This window comes from Hyperolius riggenbachi, chromosome 2 (genome assembly GCF_040937935.1).
Source record: "Hyperolius riggenbachi isolate aHypRig1 chromosome 2, aHypRig1.pri, whole genome shotgun sequence".
NCBI classification, from domain to species: Eukaryota; Metazoa; Chordata; class Amphibia; order Anura; family Hyperoliidae; genus Hyperolius; species Hyperolius riggenbachi.
Window position 1 is genome coordinate 254,264,199 of NC_090647.1, and position 22,023 is coordinate 254,286,221.

Consider the following 22,023-nt stretch of genomic DNA (forward strand, 5'->3'; position numbering starts at 1 on the left):
GTGATGATTGATGATCAACCGGAGTATGAGATCGAGAAGATTCTGGACTCTCGATTAGTGCAGAATTCTGTACAGACCCTGGTTCATTGGAAGGGATGTGGGCTGGAGGAGAGAACTTGGGTGCCGAGTGGTCGCATGCATGCTGAAGAATTAAGGAAAGAATTCCATGAGTTGCATCCGGAAAAACCGGGTAGGAAGTGTCCGGAGTCCACTTCTCGGGGGGGGGGGGGGGGGGGTACTGTAAGGAATAGCGGAGATGCCACCGCTGAGTCAAGCGGCATGGCGGCTATCTCCGCGTGTCAACCGGCGGCCTCTGCCGCGCGGGTATGTGCTCAAGGTCCTTCCATTGCTCACAGGTTAAGGGCTACGCGCGCGCGAGCAGAGCGACAGGTCCTTTATGCAGCTAAGAGGGGAGTCAGATGATCATGCGGTCAGCTGACTTCAGCTAGCATCCAGATTGGCTGAGTGGCTGGGGCGGCGCTAGGGAGCATACTGACTAAATATAGAGCAGGTCTGTCAGTAGCTCCGCGTCTGCTGTTGCGAATGCTATAGTGTGTTAGCGCTCAGACCCTAGTCAGATTCCAAAGTGTGCTAGAACCGGCTGGATCCACACTTAGTCAGATTCTGTTGATAGCTTTAAAGTACTAATACATTGTTTATCTGTTATGACCTTTTGCTTGCTCTGACTATTCTTCCGTTTGTCGATTCTGTACCTCTGCCTATCTGATTCACGTTGCCAACCCGGCTTGTCTTTGACGTTGAAACAGCCTTCCGTTCTGTACTGCATCTGTCCACTCGTTGCCAAACTCTGTCTGTCTGACCTTGCTACCGCATTAGTGGGCCCTGACACTGGTGAGGGAAACTAGTTGCTTACACCTACCTCTCAGGTGTAGGATACTGATACTTAGTTGTTATACCTGCTTGCAAGTATTCATAGCTGCAGTACTGTCTGTATCACTTGCTCTTAGGCAGCAGTACTGCATGTGTCACTGAGTTTGCAGCACCAACTGTATCAACTACACCTAGGCTGCAAAACAGTCTGTACCATCAGGGTGATCCTTGGTCTAGCATCATTAGGATCACTTCCCTGTATACTGTGCACCAAACACTACCTGGTTGCAGTACAGTCTGAATCACTTGCTCCACAGGTGGTCAGCTGTACAGCGTTACTGTGTTCCTTCTCTTTGTTGTAGAATTCATATGTCTATTGGCTGTAGCACGGACTGCCTCATCCACTCATAAGGGGAGCACCGGCTGCAGTACAGTCTGAGTTACCCGCTCCTCGGGGGAACTCTCTCATCCGTCTTACTGTTACAATAAACACTATCACTCTTCATTAGGTGTCCAGAGGTTAGTCATACCTGTATTATTGGTGATTCTGCAGATCATACATAATCAGGTATACATCTGTATTCTTGATGATTCTGCAGATCATCAATAATCAGATTCTCTCTGTGTGCTGACACCAATCGTTACAGGGGGTTGGTGTTAGGATACCTGTGTGTTATGACATGTCATGTGACCATAATTTTTTTTTTCACTTTTGCTACAATCGTAGAGCAGCAGGTTGTATTTTTTTGTATGAAGTATACAGTAGGTTCGATTGTGTACCGTATTTTTCGGACTATAAGACGCTCCTGACCATAAGACACACCTAGGTTTAGAGGACAAAAACCAGGGGAAAAAAATATATACTAAACCTGGTGCATCCATGGTGAAGGGGCATCTTGTGGATTATGCCCGTTGTACCTCATGCCCCCTCGTGTCTCCCTCTGTCCTCCTCTGTCCCCCATGTGTCCGCCTCTGTCCTCCTCTATGCCCCTTTGTGTCCCCGTGTCCTCTGTTTGTCCCCCTGTGTTCTCCTCTGCATAGGCACAGTACAAGGAGTCTCCAACATTGCACACAGGTTGGAGCAGTGGCGGACACAGGCAGCAGTGGGCCCCTGTGCAAAATATCAATTGTGGGCCCCCCTGCCCAAAAATGGGTGCAGCTATAACCTGCGGCGCGCGAAGCGCGCCGCGGCAAAAAATGGGCGTGGACAGAACCTGCGGCGCGTAGCGCCGCGGCAAAAAATGGGCGTGGCAATGACCGGATAAGGGCGGAGCTAACTGTAATTTAAAGTGATCCCGGGGTGAGAGTGATATGGAGGCTGCCATATTTATTTCCTTTTAAACAATACTAGTTGCCTGGCGGCCCTGCTGATCTATTTGGCTGCAGTAATAAACTGAATTACACCAGCAACAAGCATGCAGCTTAATCTTCTCAGTTCTGACAATATTGTCAGAAACCCCTGACCTGCTGCATGCTTGTTCAGGGTCTATGGTTGAAAGAATAAGAGGCAGAGGACCAGAACGGCAACCAGGCAACTGGTATTGCTTAAAAGGAGAGAAATATGGCAGCCTCAATATTATTCTCACCTCAGGTTCCCTTGAAAAGTGCAACGCAAAGACAGTGGGCCCAAGTTTTGGTGACCCTTTCCCCAGAAAATTCACATAATTGTGCAGGTTTTCTCAAGAAAATACACATAATGTGAGCAGATTTGCCCAGAAAATACATTCAATCATGTCGGCAGATTTGCCCAGAAAATACGTGCAATGATGTCGGCAGATATGCCCAGAAAATACGTGCAATGATGTCGGCAGATATGCCCAGAAAATACGTGCAATCATGTCGGCAGATATGCCCAGAAAATACGTGCAATCATGTCGGCAGATATGCCCAGAAAATACGTGCAATCATGTCGGCAGATATGCCCAGAAAATACGTGCAATCATGTCGGCAGATATGCCCAGAAAATACGTGCAATCATGTCGGCAGATATGCCCAGAAAATACGTGCAATCATGTCGGCAGATATGCCCAGAAAATACGTGCAATCATGTCGGCAGATATGCCCAGAAAATACGTGCAATCATGTCGGCAGATATGCCCAGAAAATACGTGCAATCATGTCGGCAGATATGCCCAGAAAATACGTGCAATCATGTCGGCAGATATGCCCAGAAAATACGTGCAATCATGTCGGCAGATATGCCCAGAAAATACCTGCAATCATGTCGGCAGATATGCCCAGAAAATACGTGCAATCATGTCGGCAGATATGCCCAGAAAATACGTGCAATCATGTCGGCAGATATGCCCAGAAAATACCTGCAATCATGTCGGCAGATATGCCCAGAAAATACCTGCAATCATGTCGGCAGATATGCCCAGAAAATACCTGCAATCATGTCGGCAGATATGCCCAGAAAATACGTGCAATCATGTCGGCAGATTTGCCCAGAAAACACATGCAATCATGTAGCAAATTTGCCCAGAACATACATGCAATCATGTGGCAGACCTGCCCAGAACATACACGCAATCATGTGGCAGACCTGCCCAGAACATACACGCAATCATGTGGCAGACCTGCCCAGAACATACACCTGCTAAAATAAATAATAAAAAAAAAACATTTACTCACCTGCAGCAGCAGGTCTTCTGTCCCAGCCTCCATCCGGCGCGCAGCTCCCATGGGTGGTTGGGTGGATAGGTAGCCTGGTGGGTAGGTAGGCAGCCGGGTGGGTAGGTAGGTAGCCCTTAGCCGGGTGGGTAAGTAGCCTGGTGGGTGGCTGGGTAGCCGGGTGGGTAGCCTGGTGGGTGGCTGGGTAGGCGGGTGGGTAGGTAGCCTGGTGGGTGGGTAGGTGGGTGGTTAGGTAGCTGGGTGGGTGGGTAGGTAGCCTGGTGGGTTGGTAGGTAGCCGGGTGGGTAGGTAGGTAGGTAGCCTGGTGGGTAGGTAGGTAGCCGGGTGGGTGTGTAGGTAGCCGGGTGGGTGGTTAGGTAGCCGGGTGGGTAGGTAGCCGGGTGGGTGGGTAGGTAGCCGGGTGGGTAGGTAGGTATCCAGGTGGGTAGGTAGCCGGGTGGGTGGGTAGGTAGCCGGGTGGGTAGGTAGCCAGGTAGATAGCCGGCAGGGTGGTTAGGTAGCCGGGTGGGTAGGTAGCCAGGTAGATAGCCGGCAGGGTGGTTAGGTAGCCGGGTGGGTAGCTAGGTAGCCGGGTGGGTAGGTAGCCGGGTGGGTAGGTAGCCAGGTAGATAGCCGGCAGGGTGGTTAGGTAGCCGGGTGGGTAGGTAGCCGGGTGGGTGGGTAGGTAGCCGGGTGGGTAGGTAGGTATCCGGGTGGGTAGGTAGCCGGGTGGGTGGGTAGGTAGCCGGGTGGGTGGGTAGGTAGCCGGGTGGGTAGGTAGCCAGCAGGGTGGGTAGGTAGCCGGGTGGGTAGGTAGCCAGGTAGATAGCCGGCAGGGTGGTTAGGTAGCCGGGTGGGTAGCTAGGTAGCCGGGTGGGTAGGTAGCCAGGTAGATAGCCGGCAGGGTGGTTAGGTAGCCGGGTGGGTAGCTAGGTAGCCGGGTGGGTAGGTAGCCGGCAGGGTGGTTAGGTAGCCGGGTGGGTAGCTAGGTAGCCGGGTGGGTAGGTAGCCGGGTGGGTAGGTAGCCAGGTAGATAGCCGGCAGGGTGGTTAGGTAGCCGGGTGGGTAGCTAGGTAGCCGGGTGGGTAGGTAGCCAGGTAGATAGCCGGCAGGGTGGCAGGGTGGTCAGGTAGCCGGGTGGGTAGCTAGGTAGCCGGGTGGGTAGGTAGCCAGGTAGGTAGCCGGCAGGGTGGTTAGGTAGCCGGGTGGGTAGCTAGGTAGCCGGGTGGGTAGGTAGCCGGATGGGTAGGTAGCCAGGTAGATAGCCGGCAGGGTGGTTAGGTAGCCGGGTGGGTAGGTAGCCAGGTAGATAGCCGGCAGGGTGGTTAGGTAGCCGGGTGGGTAGCTAGGTAGCCGGGTGGGTGGGTAGGTAGCCTGGTTAGGTAGCCGGGTAGGTAGCCGGGTGGATGGTTAGGTAGCGGGGTAGGTAGCCGGGTGGGTGGGTAAGGTAGCCGGGTGGGTAGCTATCCGGGTGGGGGGCCCGACTCCTATCCTCCCTCACTCACCTCGGGGCCCCCCTCCCGGTATGCGCTGCAGCCGGCGGGAGAGCAGAAAATACAGGAAGTCTCCGGCCGGGGCTGCAGCAGACGCTAGAGGCAGCTGCTGCTTAGTTTCCGATATGTCTCCAAAGTTGGAGACCAAGCGGCAGCTGCCGCCCCGGCCGGAGACTTCTTGTATTTTCCGCTCTCCCGCCGCATGAGGGGGGGGGGGGCGAGGTGAGGGGGGAGGACAGGAGTTGGGCCCCCCAGGTTAAAAAAAAAAAAAAAAAAAACCTGCAATACTTAATGGGCCCCTGAAGCAGCAGAACTTCAGGGGCCCTCGTGCGGCGGCACGGCCTGCACGGCCGTATGTCCGCCACTGGGTTGGAGGTTCATATTGGCAGGCGTTCACAAGTCAGGAACTCCCTGCATTTGGACAATAAGACGCAGTGACTTTTTTCCAACACTTTTGGGGAAGAAAAAGTGAGTTTTATAGTCCAAAAAATAGAGTAACTAAGGGCTCCCTAACGCCACAATTATCAGCATGTTCACTGGAATAATAATTATTAGTGGTAGATTTTGCCACTTGTAATATTGTAGCAATTTCTCGCATGGGTCTTTTTCTGTTTTTGCAGCTTAAAGGGAACCTAAACTGAGAAGGATATGGATTTTTCCTTTTTAAATAATACCAGTTGCCTGAATCGCCGTCTGATCCTGTGTCTCTAATACTTTTAGTCACAGACCCTGAACAAGCATGCAGATCAGATGCTCTGACTGAAGTCAGACTGGATTAGCTGCATGCTTGTTTCAGGGTGTGATTCAGCCACTATTGCAGTCACAGAGATCAGCTGGACTGCCAGGCAACTGGTATTGTTTAACAGGAAACATCCATATCACTCTCAGTTAAGGTTCCCTTTTAAGGATGATTTTTTTCACCTGCATGGAAAACTCCTTTAGACCCCTTTTCCACTGGTAATCGCAATCACAAATGCCAGCGATTGCGATTTTTCATTAATTCTGTTATGAGATTGCGATTTTTCATTTGCATTGCATTATCCCTCTTAAAATCGTTCCAGAAAGCGATTGCCATTTGCAATTTTCAAATCGAATCACTTTAGTGGAAAATACTCATGATTTCTATGATAAAGTAGCAACCCTAGCGATTTAAAAATCACTAGCTATTTGCGATTTTGCGATTGAGCTGTGTAGTGGAAAAAGGCCCTTAGCCGCATGTTGTCTGTTCTGAGCAAAATCTTCCACATGCAAGCACCACACCTCAAATCTACTCCATGCCTTTTATCTGCTTAATTAATAATTACATAATGACAGACTTGCCCACACCTGCCCATAAAATAGCCTTTGAGTCATTTGTCCAATTACTTTGGAGCCCCTGAAATGAAGGGATTGCGTTAAAAAATGTGTTAGTTGCCTCACGTTTTTTGTGGAATTAATTTGTTCACCCCACTGAATTAATGCTGAAAGTCGGCACTTCAACTGCATTTGAGTTATTTAATTTAAAATTCATTGTTGTAATGTACAGAACCAAAATTAGAAAAAAAAGTTGTCTTTGTCCAAATATTTATGGACCTAACCATACACCATACATGTTAACTCATTTGCTGTTTCTTATTTCCTTATAGCTGTTTCAAAGATGGATGAGTTACTTCACTGGCTTGAAATCAGGATTGCATCTTCCTTGAGACCAAAAGCAGAAGAAATGAAAAATCTTCTCCTAGATCATACTTACAAGTAGTAAAGCTACAGAATCAGAATGTGCATGCTGGGCTTACTTTATTCTTGTCATTAAAGCTCCACATTTAGTAAAGGAGCTTTCACTAAACGTTTAATGTTTACTACCTATCATATTCAAAATTTTTAGCTCCCTATTACCCTTCTAATTCTGTGAACCTTTTCACTGGCTGATCAGTAGGGATAGTCAGTGAGATGCTGATATTATAACTTGATGCTAATTGAATCCGACTTTAATGCAAATGTATGCAGTTGCTGATGATTTTGACAATCAACATCAAACATTTTCTATCTATGCATAATGCTAGGTACACACCATACAATTTTCTGGCAGATTTACCTGCCAGATTGATTTTTTTCCAACATATCCGATCTGAATTCCTAATCGATTTTTCAATCGATTTTCTGATCGATTTGCGTTCACTTCTATGGAAATCGTTTGGAAAATCGATCGAAATTTGATGATCGGACATGTTGTAAAAAATCTATCTTGCAGGTAAATCTGTCAAAAAATTGTATGGTGTGCACCTAGCATTATGCTTATACACAAGAGATGGAATCGCACACCACTGGCGAGGTGCTGGTCCCAAGTTATAATCCACAAGAAATTCTGGAAGGTCCGCACACTCATAAGTACCAAGTCTTTATTTATTCAAAAACGTGACACATCTATTCCAGAAAGCCAACAAGTCGTTTCGGGGCCCCGAGGGCCCGGGGTCCCCTTTGTCAAGGCTGTAGTGCAGACATGGTAACAATAACGTAACCATTTCTGCACTACAGCCTTGACAAAGGGGACCCCTCGAGGCCCCGAAATGACTCGTTGGCTTTCTGGAATGGATTTTTCACATTTTTGAATAAATAAAGACTTGGTACTTATGAGTGTGCGGACCTTCTAGCATTATGTTTAGGCACACCATTTTTGTTGAGTAATACACACATTATAATGCATGCAAAATACAAAGAACACTTTGCATGCTAAAATGTGGCCATTATTTTCATAGCAGGCAAAATTGCTGTGTAATGTGCGTATTATTGCACATGTTATCTTGAAACTCATTGTAGTAAGTGCACTTAGATAATGTGATCTGTTACAACATAGAAATGGGAACACGGCCATACAATTATATGGGGGGTGATTTTGCATATGGTAATGAATTGTGTTATAACGCAGTACAAAGTGCATAATGTGAAAGCACCTCTATGCAGACCATACACACATTAATATTCATGGATGATTTGATCACTCCAATTGCATCTTCCAGTAATTTAACGTGCATAATTTTCAATCACTGTTTACAGTACATCTTTAAAAAAATATGTTGCATGGATAATATCGATAGAGTGGGGGAGGAGGGGCGGTAGATCGATGGCCAATAGCATTGCACTGCATTGAGCCGTACCATGCTGTGTGGTTCGACTAACTTTCATTAGGTTTTATGCTGAAATGTATTGACAATCAATGTGTTATGTGTGTGGAAGGAATAGATCCCTTACTAATCAGCTTCAGTTCAGAGAGGGTTCAATCATTCAATTTGTGTGTACGGTCACCAAGCACATAACCACTTCCTTGCATGCATAAGCCATAAGCTCTGCACTTAATAACTCCTCTGCCTACTCAATCACTTACCATAGTACTTTCCCATTCCCCTGTCTGCAAAGCTGCTCTGCACCTAACCATTTCTCTGCTTGCTACCGTACCCACCACTTAACACCTATTTTGGCTGAATAGCTGCCAAACAGACATTTTGCTTCCTGAGTAGCACTTTAGCACTTAGTCTCTTACTTTAACCCTTTCCAATCCCATGTTGGACTTTGTCTAACATTGGCCTTTTCCTCGTTAGGTCCAGTGTCGGACATAGAAAGAGAAAAACTGGCTGCCACAAGATTTCTCTGTTGCTGGATAAAACCAAGTCCAACACTCTGAGCGCCATGGGCCTCATCCTCAACAGCTGCGCATCATAATATAAACATTATGTAGTGCATTTAGGCTTCCTGTAGGGGTGCCGGCTCTGGCACGATGTCCTTCTATATGGATCAATTTAATTATGATACGTTAATCCCCCTCCAGCACCACGCAGCACAGTGTAATAATGACAGTACCCAGACGCGCATGCAAGGGGGCGGCGCTACAATATGCACGCTGGCACTCACCATGACTCTATCCCCATGATGCCGGGTTGCCTCTTTGCTCTAGAGCAGGGGTGTCAAACTCAAATACAAAGTGGGCCGAAATCATACACTGGGACCTAGTCACAGGCCAACCTCAATATCTACTGGCCACCTTCCTCCTTTATAAAGTTCCCAGGTATCTAATGGCCCACCTCCCTCCCCTATACAGTTCCCTGGTGTCTAGACCAGGCCCCCACCTTCCACTATACAATTCCCTAGTGTTTAGTGCTTCCTCCCTACCTCCTTCTTATGCCTTTCCTGTGGTTCTAGGGCTTCACCTCCAATATAGCTTCCCTGGTGGTCTAGAGTGGGACAAATATAATGCAAAGTGGGGAAACCACTTGAGGGCCAAATTTAATGGCTCTGAGGGCCAAATTTGGCCCGCGGGCCGGAGTTCGACATGTATGCTCTAGAGCAAGGAGGTACAGATCCTTTAGATCACTGATGCCACCACGGTTTTGTGATCACCCATGTCTCCCCAGCACACCAGAAAAAAAAGTACTGGTGGGACGTGAGTCATTGCGAAATAGAGTTGGAAAGGGTTTACAGACGCTGAGCACAGACTTTTCCTGGTCTAATCAAGTATCTAACATTTAACACCATATCTGACTGCAAATTAATCCTGCACTCAGCTCTTTCATGGATCTACAGCTAAGGGCCTGTTCCCACTCGGGCCAAATGTGGCCCGAATCTGCACCAAAATGGCAGTGTTTTTCCACAGGGAAGTCGGGTGGGGCAAAGCTGCCTATACTTTCAATTGTATTCCATACAAATCGCAAAGTGGTGCGATTCTGGATGGCATGCTGCAAATTTCTGCAGCATGCATCCGAATTCGATCTGAATGTGTGCTTGCATTACTTCAAGTGCCAGGGTCCTTGTCCTGCAAGACATACCAGCTAATGGAAACCGACCCTTACTGTTACTTAAACCCTTATCTGCTAGACTCAGTAGACATTTACACCAACTTTTACTGTCTTTACAGTCACTCATCTAGAAACCACCTACATGTGATTGTGGGATGTGCTGCAACAGTCACAAAGTTGCGAGCTGAATGTAAATAAAAAAGAAAAGGAATGTAATATTGGATTGGTGCATGAAGCAGTGGTAAAATTGCTGTTACCGGTACTAACAGTAGGGGGCAGCACACTTTACCCTATTAGCGCAACATAGGTTACTGGGGTAACATTAGCCACATGACACACAAAATACGTAACCCCGGTAACGTGCGTTGTGCTAATAGGATAGTGTGTGTTGCCCCCTGAGTGCACAATTTTACCATTGCTTGTGCATCAGGCCCATTGTCATCCTTTATAGAATTTGAATTCTTTTCGTAAGATAGGTTAGCTCGTCTACTAAGGCAAGAAACAAAGCGCAAGAACCCAAAGTGACCAGTGAAAAAAAGTAAAAAGTACATGTATTTTATATACTTCCAGCTGGATGTTACTTGCCAGCTGATTTCTTTTTTTCTTCTTTTTTTTTGTTAGATCTTACCTCCATGAATTTTTGAAGAATGAAGATGTGCACACATTATACATTTATTTCAAGCTTGCCAAGGCCTCCCTTGCAGCTTCGCTATCACCGCCACCTGCTTTACAGAATAAATGCATATGTTTTGTGAAACTGGGGACCGCTGTCAAACTCACAGCAGAAAATCTAGGTAAATATTCAAGTGCTAATGAGAAAGGACTGCATTTGCTCAGTTTGGTAGCAGCTCATCTTTAGGGCTTGTGCACGCCGAACACAGGGATGGATCTAGACCAAGTTGCGCCTGGGACAAGGTCAGGTTTTGGTGCCTAAACTGCCATTCCCCATATACATTTTGCCGCCTTTTTAAGAATTCAACAAACTGCGCCTGGGGCAAGATACCCGCCTGCCCCCCCCCCCCCCCCCTAGATCCGTCCCTGGCCGAACATGTTTACAGGCATTGCATTTTTAGACCGCATGCACTTATTTTCCCATAAGGTACACATTTAAGCTTTCTTACTAATGCCTTTGTGTGCATTGCAATTTTTCAAACACACTGCTGTATGCATTTTTGTGCAGAAATGCATGCAGCTAAACCATGTATAACCCACTAAAAAAGCATAAATGCACAGAGAAATAATTTAAAATGCATCAAAGACATGCATTTGCCATGCATTTTTTCTGCACTTTTGGTATGAACAAATCCTTAAAGCACACCCGAAGTGAGAGGGATATATATTTTTCCCTGGTGCTTCCATGGCAGCATACTATGGGTTTGGCTCCGCCCCCCAAACCCCATTGGACAACATAACTATAAGTGTTTGCTGTGCTAGCTAGCCCACCATTCTTTTTTTTCTTGTCCTCCCCTCTCTATGGACACTATTTTACTCTATTTTCCTTTTGTGTTTGCAGTTCCCCCAGGGTTTATCCCTTTCCCTGGGGAAGGCTCCTATGTGTGCTAAATGCACTCTTGAGGGCAGGGGGGTTGCCTGTCCCCAATATTGTACAATGTCTGCTAAATGCAGATTAGTTGCATGGCTGCAGATTCTGGAAGCTTTTTTTTTTTTTTTTTTTTCGTTTCTCTTACCTGCTCTGGCTCTGCTTTGGGCGGTGCAGGCGCATCGCTGGGTGTCAGGGGCGAGCGGAGATGTCTGTCCGCTCTGCCCTACGGGCAGGCTCTGGTTGCTCCGGTGGACGCCGGCTGAGGAGGACGCTAGACGCTGTGCAGCCAAACTCTCGCGCGCGCGCGCGAGACTAGGGAGGAATTTGTACTTCCTCTCTAGATCCCTCCTCTTTGCCCTTTCTCTCCGTAGCGGCGGCCATCTTTGTTTTGGGCATCTCTCTCTAAGCATGCTCAGGAGATGCCTAACTATTTAAGCTGCCGTTTTCAGCCTGACAGGTGCTTTTTTCTGAAGCTCCTGTCAGAGCTGTGAGGAGAGAAGCTGACTACCCTCTGGGGAATACCTGTGCAGTATTTTTACACAGATACACATTTGTTTAGGTATGCAAATGTTTATTTAAAGCAGAATCCCCATTCTTCTTTCTAATCTTTCTTTTATAATTAACCTTATTCTTTTCTCTCTTCCTTTATCTGCAGATTGAGCTTTCCTAATATGGGTCGAACAAGGGATCGGCAGGAAGCTTACAGGTATGGCTGGATATCTTGAAAAAAAAAAAAAAAAAAAAAAGGAGGGTCTTGGCTCTAGAATACTAATTAGTATTCCTTTCAGCCCCTCTAGACCTAAAAAAGACAAACATCGATCTCAAACCTCGTCGAAACATCATAAATCTTCACGGAAGGATGAGACCAGAAGATCTAGAACTGATTCTCGTCGAGACAAATCTGCTTCACGGTACAGATCAAGATCGAGGTCAAGGTCGAGAAGACGCTCACCGACGCCTCCGCGTCTTTCCTCGCCAACTAGGCCGCAAAGATCTGATTGTTGGATGTGCGGAAAGAAGGCAATTCCGGGAAAAATTGTTTGTGAAAAATGCTTTGAAGAACAGTCAGTAAATACCGCTGAAGATTCTTCAACAGTATTACAGCTTATTAAACAGGCGGTAAGGGAAGAGTTAGCAACACAAGCACCAGTTCCGGGCCCGTCACAGGAGGCCCCTACTCATCGGGAAGTTACGCAAGTTCCAATAGCCGCGGCTACTCAACCCAATGTCTCTTTAAACATGGATCAATCACAGGACTCGAACTCGGAGCCAGAAGAGCAGATCAATTTCCAATTTTCGCTGGTACAACCGCTGGTTGCGGCTATAAAAGAGGCCCTTCAATGGGAAGACCTAGACGACTCCACCCCAGAGGTACCAAAATACTATCCTCATCTATCAAAATCAAGTACTTCTTTTCCCCTTATGAAGGAAATTAAAGGGGTGATAGAAGAGGAATGGTCAAAGGTGGAAAATAAATCATCCTTTACAAACAGATGGGCAAAGCTGTATCCATTGAAGGAAGAGGAATTAAGATCTCTCCAGAATGCTCCTACGGTAGATGCATCGGTGGCAAGTCTAGCGAAGCACGTCACCTTGCCGTCAGAGGACTCCGTGTCGTTCATAGATACTCTGGATCGCAAGATGGAAGGTGACTTAAGGAAGAATTATGTGGCAGCGGGAGCTGCTTGCAGAACATCTATAGCGCTTACTTCTTTATCAAGAGCCATGAAGGTTTGGATTAATAATATCGAAGATGCAGTTAAAGCGGGAGCAGATATGGAGCAGATCGTCTCGGGGCTAGAAGACTTAAAGATTGCTTCAGATTTCGTGGGCGAGGCAGCCATAGATGGAGTACGAGCTTCTTCAAGAGCGATGTTAACATCGGTGACGGCCAGGAGAGCTCTCTGGCTGAAGCCTTGGAGTGCCGACTCTACCTCCAAACAGACATGGGTCAAGATACCGTTTAATGGTTCAGCCCTGTTCGGTGAAAAGCTTGATGCGGCTATAGCAAGAAAAACTGGTGGAAAATCCGGAGACATTCCTCAAGATAGGAAAGTGAGAAAACAGCGTTTTGGCCAGAAACCTCCTTTCCAAAAGTTCAATACCGTTAAATCGTATAGACCTGGTAAAGAGTATCAGCGAAGATGGCAAGGAGCCCAAACTGCCTTATCAAAGAAAATTAAATCCACCACCTCTACTCGACAGTCCCAGGGGAAGTCCTTTTGAGGCCTTGTCCGCCCACACTCCGCCGGTTGGAGCGAGACTCAGTTTCTACGCTCGAGTGTGGGCGGACAGGGTTTCAGATCCTTGGGTCTTGTCGACCATTTCGAAAGGTCACAAATGGGAGTTCAGAACACCTCCAGAGAACATATACATTCCGACAAGACTCCCGGCTTTGAAGGAGAAGAGACTATGCCTCATACGCTACGTCAAGCAGTTAGTCTTACAAAATGCTGTACGGGAAGTTCCCATCTCACAAAGAGGCAAGGGCGTCTACTCGCCTCTATTTTTAGTAGCAAAGAAGTCAGGGGATTGGCGCCCTGTGATAGATTTGAAGAAACTGAACAAGCACATTCATCTGCCTCATTTCAAGATGGAATCCCTTCAATCCATCATTCTCTGCGTTCAGCCCAACGATTATATGGCGTCTATAGACCTAAAGGACGCATACTTCCATATCCCGATTCATCCAACTTTTCAGCTCTACTTGAGATTCGTCCTGCAGGACATACATCTACAATTCACAGCACTACCGTTCGGCCTTTCCACCTCGCCCAGAACTTTCTCGAAGGTCCTGCAAACCGCAATAGCTCTATTAAGGCAAGAGGGAATTCGTATCTTCCACTACTTGGACGATATACTAATCCTGTCAGGCTCCCAGATTCACCTTCAAGAACAAGTAAGAAGAAGCTTGAATCTATTACAAGATCTGGGTTGGGTGGTCAACCACCAGAAGAGCCAGTTAGATCCTTCCAGAGCAATGACCTACCTGGGTGCACGGTTCGATACCATCAACAATACAGTGTCCCTTCCAAAGGAAAAAATTCCGGTGATTTTCCAATGTATACTAAAAGCTTTCAAATTCCCTCACTTGTCAGCAAGGGAATGTCTTCAGCTGCTAGGAACATTATCAGCAACCATACCCATGGTCAGATGGGCTCACTGGCGCATGAGGGGCTTCCAACTCCCTTTTTTGCGCCAATGGGACAAGACAGATCACCAGCAGAGGATATCTATGCTTCCAGCCATGAGGGACTCCCTTCTCTGGTGGTGCGAGGAACTTCATCTTCAGAGGGGTTTCTCTCTCCTGCCAGTATCTTGGATATATGTCACGACGGATGCCAGCCTATTCGGTTGGGGAGCATGGTGTCAAGACCAAGTAGTCCAGGCTCAGTGGCCATGTCATCCTTTTATGAGCAGTTCAAATCTATTAGAGTTGCGAGCAGCACGGTTGGCTCTAGAAGCAATGGCTCCTCTTCTCCGCAATCAGGCGGTTTGCTTAAGGTCGGACAATTCCACCACAGTGGCCTACATCCAGAATCAGGGAGGAACTCACAGTCAAGTGTTGTCTCAGGAAGCTGCTCTCCTGTTCAGCTGGGCGGAGGAGAATCTTCTTCTTCTGAAAGCGGTTCATATTCCAGGCAAACTCAACAAGAAAGCGGACTCGTTGTCAAGAACAACCTTGGACAACAACGAGTGGTCTTTAAATCAGGAAACCTTCCGGGAACTTACGCGGAAATGGGGTATGCCGAACATAGACCTCTTTGCTTCAAATCGCAATCACAAGCTGCCTCTTTTTTACTCGAGAACGCCCTCTCCAAAAGCACTAGCTGTGGATGCCTTAGCCCAGAGCTGGCCACCAATCCTGCTTTACGCATTTCCACCAGTTCCGCTGATATTCAGATTCCTCCGGAAGTTAATGATGGAACCATCAACTGTTATTGCAATTCTGCCATACTGGCCCAAGAGGGTCTGGTTCCCACTCCTGTTGCAGTTGGCACAGTCCAGACCTCAGTTCCTACAGACCTCTCCAAAACTTCTGTGCCAGGGAGAGATTTTCCATCCAGCTCCGCACAAGCTACATCTAGCGGCTTGGATATTGAGAGGCAAAGGTTTACAGACGTAGGGTGTTCCGAGGCAGTGGTAAATACACTTCTAAAGGCAAGAAAAACTACCACTTATACAGTATATAACAAGGTTTGGTCTAAATTTGTGGACTTTGCATCCAGAAACGATTTTGACCCTCAATCAGCTGTAGTTTCTAATGTCCTAGACTTTCTTCAAGCCGGATTAGACCTAGGCCTTAGTTATAACACTCTCAAGGTTCATGTTACAGCATTATCCTCACTTTCAGGGGAAAGGTGGTCTCTGAATCCGCTAGTACAGCAGTTTTTGAAGGCTACCCTAAAAATGAGACCGCCCAGAAGGAATATTTATCCTAAGTGGGATTTGCCTATTGTCCTGGATTTCCTAAGTTCTACTCCTTTCTATCCATTGGAACAATGTTCATTAATAAACTTGACGAACAAGCTGGCCTTTTTATTGGCTATCACCTCTACAAAAAGAGTATCGGAATTACATGCTTTAGGTTGCAAGGAGCCATACCTGGTACTATATGAGGATCGGGTCATTCTAAGACCAATAATGGAGTTTCTTCCAAAAGTGGTGTCAGTATTCCATCTGGACAGTGAATTATCTCTTCCAGCCTTGTTTGATGACGAAGATTCGTTAAAGCCTCATCCTCTGGATATGGTCTCTTTACTTAGGAAGTATCTAACCTTGACGCAACCCTTTAGAAAAACAGACCGCTTACTTGTGGCTCCGAGAGGATATAGAAAGGGGTTTGAAGTTTCTGCAAGAACTATTGCTTCCTGGATAAGGAAAATTATATCGGATGCTTATAGGTCTAAGGGGCTTCTTCCTCCTGATAATACTTCGGCCCACTCTACTCGAGGAATCGCTTCTTCTTGGGCGTCCTTCGCTGGAGTCTCCTTATCGGCAATATGCAAGGCTGCGGGATGGTCTTCCAGTAACACCTTTGTGGATCATTATAAAATTGATCCGTGCTCTCTTACTACGGCGGATGTCGGTCGTTCAATAATTTCTGCCGCTCATACTGTTAAATAAATAGTGTTGGCATTCCCTCCCTGTTTGATTCCATTTATTGGCTAGTTAAATCCCATAGTATGCTGCCATGGAAGCACCAGGGAAACAGGAAAATTAATACTTACCTATCGGAAATTTTCCTTTCCTGGTGCAATTCCATGGCAGCATACGGTCCCACCCAAGATCGGGGAGGTGGATAGTTACAAGAATGGTGGGCTAGCTAGCACAGCAAACACTTATAGTTATGTTGTCCAATGGGGTTTGGGGGGCGGAGCCAAACCCATAGTATGCTGCCATGGAATTGCACCAGGAAAGGAAAATTTCCGATAGGTAAGTATTAATTTTCCTGTATTTCTTTTTAAACCATACCACTTGCCTGCCTGTCCTGCTAATCTTTCATGCCTCATTTTTTTCAATTCGATTTTTGGTGTATCTTTGAATTAATTCCTCTGCAGGAAAATAAGTTTCATTTCCATCAAATTATGTGGCATCCTTTTGTTCCTAACTAGGGATGAGCGTTCTGTATTGGAACGCTGTTCCAAATGTTTCAGAGCAGAACAAGAATTTGAAGTGCGGTGGATTGCAGCAAGGGGGGTTAACTCTGTATATTGCCCTCTATGGTGCGTTCTAACTTTCAAGCTGCTTCCTCTTTCCGGCTGTGAAAAAAGAAGTATTGAGAGCTGCAACGCACCATTTAGGGCAGGGTACAGATGCAACATCAAAGGTGAGGAAACCAACCCTCCCGATCTGTGGTGCTTCAAATTATTTTTCTGTGCTGAATAATTTTGAGCAGCATTCCAAAATGGAAATGCCTTCCCATGCCTATTGCTAACAACACATTACTGAGTCCACATTAGTATAGATATCCAGCATATTTTTTTCTACTTTTTCACATTGAGAAATGTTTTGAAAATGGGGGGGGGGGGGGGGGGGGAGGGGGTTATTCCTGAAAATGGGAGGGGGATTCCTGAAGGTGTCTCTCAGCCACACACAATATAATAATATGGTAGATCATTAGAATATGACTATGGTAGGGAATAGATTGTGAGCTCCTCTGAGGACAGTCAGTGATATGACTATGTACTATGTAAAGTGCTGCAGAAGATGTCAGTGCTATATAAATACATAATAATAATATGGGAGGACATTAGACAATGACTATGGTAGGATTAGATTGTGAACTCTTCTGAGGACATTTAGTGATGCCTATGTACTCTGTAAAGTGCCGCAGGAGATGTCAGTGCTATATAAATACATCATAATAATGTAGTAGGACATTGGACTATGAATGTGGTAGAATTAGATTGTGAGCTCCTCTGAGGACAGTGAGTGACATGACTACGTACTCTGTAATGTGTTGCAGAAGAGGCCAGTGCTATATAAATACATAATAGAATGAGACAGTTATGAATAATTTTTTTATTTTTTAGGGAATGGGAGGCAGCACAGAAACAGGTGAGAGATACCTGACCAGAATTGCAATATTCTATCTTGCGAGGCCATACTGAGATAATACACAAACATATTGCACTGTGGAGGGTTGAGAGAATATACCAGAGATAAAGACCCATATGCAATTCACTTTTTCACCTGAATTTTCTCCTAGGTGATATTTTTACAACTTGTTATAAAATGTCTTTTAAGCCACCAGCAAGCAAGGAAACACTCAAAATAAAATTGATACTGCTTTTTACTAACTTTTGGGTACTTTTTCATTTGTAAAATGCTTAAAATTTTGTTTAAAGAGAAGATGAAAATTATCTCCTAAGAGATAACTCAGGTGAAAAAAATATTTGCATATGGGCCAGAGGGTGATAAAACATGTGGGAAAGCACTTCAGTGAGACAGAAGTAATTGGATTGAAGAGGGGAAGCACATGAGCAGCCCAAGACCAGGAAGTATTCAGCTATCTTATCCGTCCAGACTTCCCGTACACGCGTCTGATATTTCTGAACGACTTGACATTCAAACCGGTCGTTTGAACGACAGTTTGGCGTGTGTACAAACGATCGTTACACTGATAGCAGCAGTTTTAACTGATCCGCTTGGCGGATCCATGGACTAACTGTCGTTCAAACGACAGTTAGGTCCGTACATGTGCACAAACAACTTGTTGTTTGATCAGTCATTTGATCTGGTCCATTGTTCTATCCAGTCCATTGACCATTCAAACAACATGCAAATTAGCTGTAATTAGCATTTCAAACGATTTGTCGTCTGTGTGTACAAGGAGTCTGAACGACTTTTTGTTTGAATGGCAAGTCGATCAAACATCCGGTTTGAACGACAATCAGGCATAAAATCAAACGTGTGTACGCACCTTTAGTACTTCTCCTATCTCTACTGATTGTAAACATTGTTATTTGTATCCACTGGCCTCTGCAGCATATTTAGTGAATATAAATAATAATGAGGAGAGCCAACATATGTAATGAATGGGGAAGTGAAGCCTTCTCTGAGGCCCCGACTTCCTTTTTTACCAGCACACAACAGGGGCACAGGGCTGTGCTCATTCCTGGCTCTGTGCTCTGTTCCCCGGAGCTGCTTCATGCTCTGTACACACACTGCTGCTACATCCAAAGTCAACTGCAGACGAGAAAGAAATGGGTGGCACACAGTGCAGGCAGCAGCATAGGGCTTTGACCTTCTGGTGTCTCAACTTGGGCATGACCCCAGACACTTTCATATGGTGTGAGGGGGGATTCTGGGCACCAGTAATTCCTCCCCCCCCCCCCCCCCCCCCAAACTTGCCTATGGCAGTGTATATAGAGCTGTCTGCTATAGAGAAGTCCTGTTGCAAATATTCTTCATGGATCTCTGTACAGGGCAAAAGCTTTTTATGAAGTTGAACAGTCTACTTTTTATTCACATTTAAACTTCGGTAACCCTAATATTAGGGCACCTAACTTTTCTGCATATACTGTATCAACTGTCTCAGATTTTAATTTGTTCATTATAATAAATAATGGACTCAAAAGTAAGATGATTTTTAAAGCAAACTATGTAATTAATAGCACTATCTGCTTCCTCACTCAGCTGATCATGTGATGTCTTTGGACTGTGACACTCTCCCACTGAAGTACTTTGATACTCTTCTTCACCAAGTCTACCTGCCACTTCTCAGCAATAGCAATGTAGCAGGTGGAGCGTACAACAGTGACAAAATCATTGACAATTTGTACAAGTTTACTGGAAGCATGGAAGTCATGTCTGGCCATACAAAGGTAGGAAACACAGATTTTTATTTTTTTTTAGAGTTGAGGGAAAGGATATATTTGTCAATGGTAATTCTGAACTGCAGCTAAGACTCCAGTGGAAAGCAATAGACAACCTCATGCTTTGTCACTATAGCAATAAATGTAATTTGTATAATTAAAACATATGTTTAACAATTTTTATTTTCTGTGGATTTAAGGGTTCCGTTGTAATTCCTATTCCTTCACTTGAAATACTGAAAAATATATCTCCATTTAACAAACATGGTGCTGCAATACATATTATGGAAACCACTGTGATTGGATGGATAAGGCAGATCAAGGTGAGAACCATACACTTTGGAGGTTGTTGTTTGGCTCAGTATCAAGAAGTGATCAAATTATAAGAGGGTGGGACACAAATAACTTACTCTAATAAGACAGTAGGTTACTGCAATGAATGTCTGCGCTGCAGAAGAATGCTGTTGACCATGTAAAAGTGATTTACCGTTATCTGACATCGAGTACAGTTAAGGTGCGTACACACGCACTACCAGTGGCAACGACGGGTCCGCCGGACCCTACCGCTGGGTGGACATTCAGCCATCAGTAGTGCGTGTGTAAGCGCTGTTAGCGGACTGATAAGGCTGTTTCTGAACTATAACGTCCACCCAGCGGGAGGGTTCGGTGGACCCGTCGTTGCCGCTGGTAGTGCGTGTGTACGCACCTATAGAGTGCATATAGAGATTGCATAAGCTCTGCCACTGAGCAGACTAGAAAGCATTTGTGTCTACAGTTGGGCTTTAAGGTTATCTGGGTGGAGTTTCAGAATGAAAAGCATTTGCTGTATCCCGTCATAGAGTGAACATCACAGTATTTTATTTGTTTTTTATTTTTATCTTTATACTTCTGTGGCTTGATAGCCTGTGAAGTGGAATTTTCATTCATTTAAATAAACTCTTCAGTATGTGCTAATATTTAGCATCACATTTTTGTTATTTGTATTGTAGAAATGTCTTGTTCTAAGCCTGTATTTGTTTTCTGTTATTTTCCTCAGCACTACAAAAGAAACAACAGAACATTTACATCCCACCTCTCACTGAAGCAACACATAATTTATATTCTGTCCCACAGATATATGGTCTAACAAAGGACACATTTGTATAGAAACCAGGCAGGATTTGAGTAGTTTTTGCATAGTGATAGGAGACACGGAAGAAACAGAAAAAAAAGTACGCCCAAGGCGCTATGGAATGGCCAGTCAACCATTTTGTGATCTTGATCACTAAACCACATCATATGACTCACATGTACTGATGCTAGACTTTCACCTAAGAGGATCATGAGTGATCTTCTTGGACAATGAAAATCTACCATCTATTTATAGCATTGTTAAATTATGACTATGATTTTGAGGACCTCACTGTCTTCTTTACTGAAGCAAAATGGTTCTGCAATAGGCAACAGAAATATTGCTGACTAAAAGATAAATGGATATTCCTTTATTATTGAGTTTATAAATCAGTTAACTGATTCATAAGTCCTTCCTTATGCTTATTTTCTACAGGCTATACTTAAACATGAACCTTTGACAGAGATTAAAGCTAAGGGAGTAATGGCAGGAATTTACCAGGAAAAGGATATGTGGGAATCGCATATTCAGAGCTTGGCATCGATCAGCCTGCAGTTAAATTCTGCAGAAGCTAAAGAGATTGTCCACCATCTGGAGCAGGCGAAGAGCATGTATGGCAATTCCATTTTAGCAGTGACAAATGATCTACAGAAGGTAAAATAAGCAAATGATGTTACTGCATGTTGGATTATATGGGTGGCAGGCCTGGATTTACACCACAGGAGCCTATAGGCACAGATGTTCTGGCATCTTACACTTCACCCTGCATGAACATACAAATCCCCGCCAGTGCACCGCAAATGTGCTGGATGGCCCAGCTGTCACTTATCCCTTACTTCCCTTAATACTGAGTGGACCTGTGGCTACCTAATTTGAAGTAGATAGAGGTGCCCCCGACAGAAGGGAGATCTCGTCAGTGGAATGCCAAGAGCTGGGTGAGTAACCTCGTATTTATGCTCCACTTGGGGCGCATTTGAGGAAGGGAGTGAGCCGCCTTTCCATCATCATGCGCCTGCAGGCACGAGCCTACAGTGCCTTATGGTCAATCCGGCCCTGAATGGTGGTATTTGTGTGTATTGATCCTGTGAGTAGCAGCACGGTGGCATAGTGGTTAGCCTGCCTGCCTGCCTTGCAGTACTGGGTCCTGGTTAAAATCCCAGCCAGGGCACTTTCTGCACAGATTTTATATGTTCTCCCCGTGTATGCATACGTTTCCTCCAGGCACTCCGGTTCCTCCCACATCCCAAAACCATACAGATAAGTTAATTGGCTTCCCCCTAAAATTGACCCTAGACTATGATACATACACCACAGAATACATACAGTATATTATAGACATAGGACT

The 22,023-nt window shown here is 45.5% G+C and overlaps 1 protein-coding gene across 1 annotated transcript in view; it reads left to right on the plus strand.

The window, feature by feature from the left end:
- The first annotated feature begins 6,573 nt into the window (after nt 1-6,573).
- LOC137544945 (uncharacterized) overlaps nt 6,574-22,023 on the plus strand; it is a 648,464-nt gene continuing 633,014 nt past the window's right edge. Inside the window, exons 1-5 of the mRNA XM_068266042.1 lie at nt 6,574-6,671; nt 10,325-10,497; nt 19,389-19,576; nt 19,768-19,890; nt 21,114-21,332. Coding sequence (XP_068122143.1) covers nt 6,574-6,671; nt 10,325-10,497; nt 19,389-19,576; nt 19,768-19,890; nt 21,114-21,332 — 801 coding nt within the window. The remainder of the gene's footprint in view (nt 6,672-10,324; nt 10,498-19,388; nt 19,577-19,767; nt 19,891-21,113; nt 21,333-22,023) is intronic.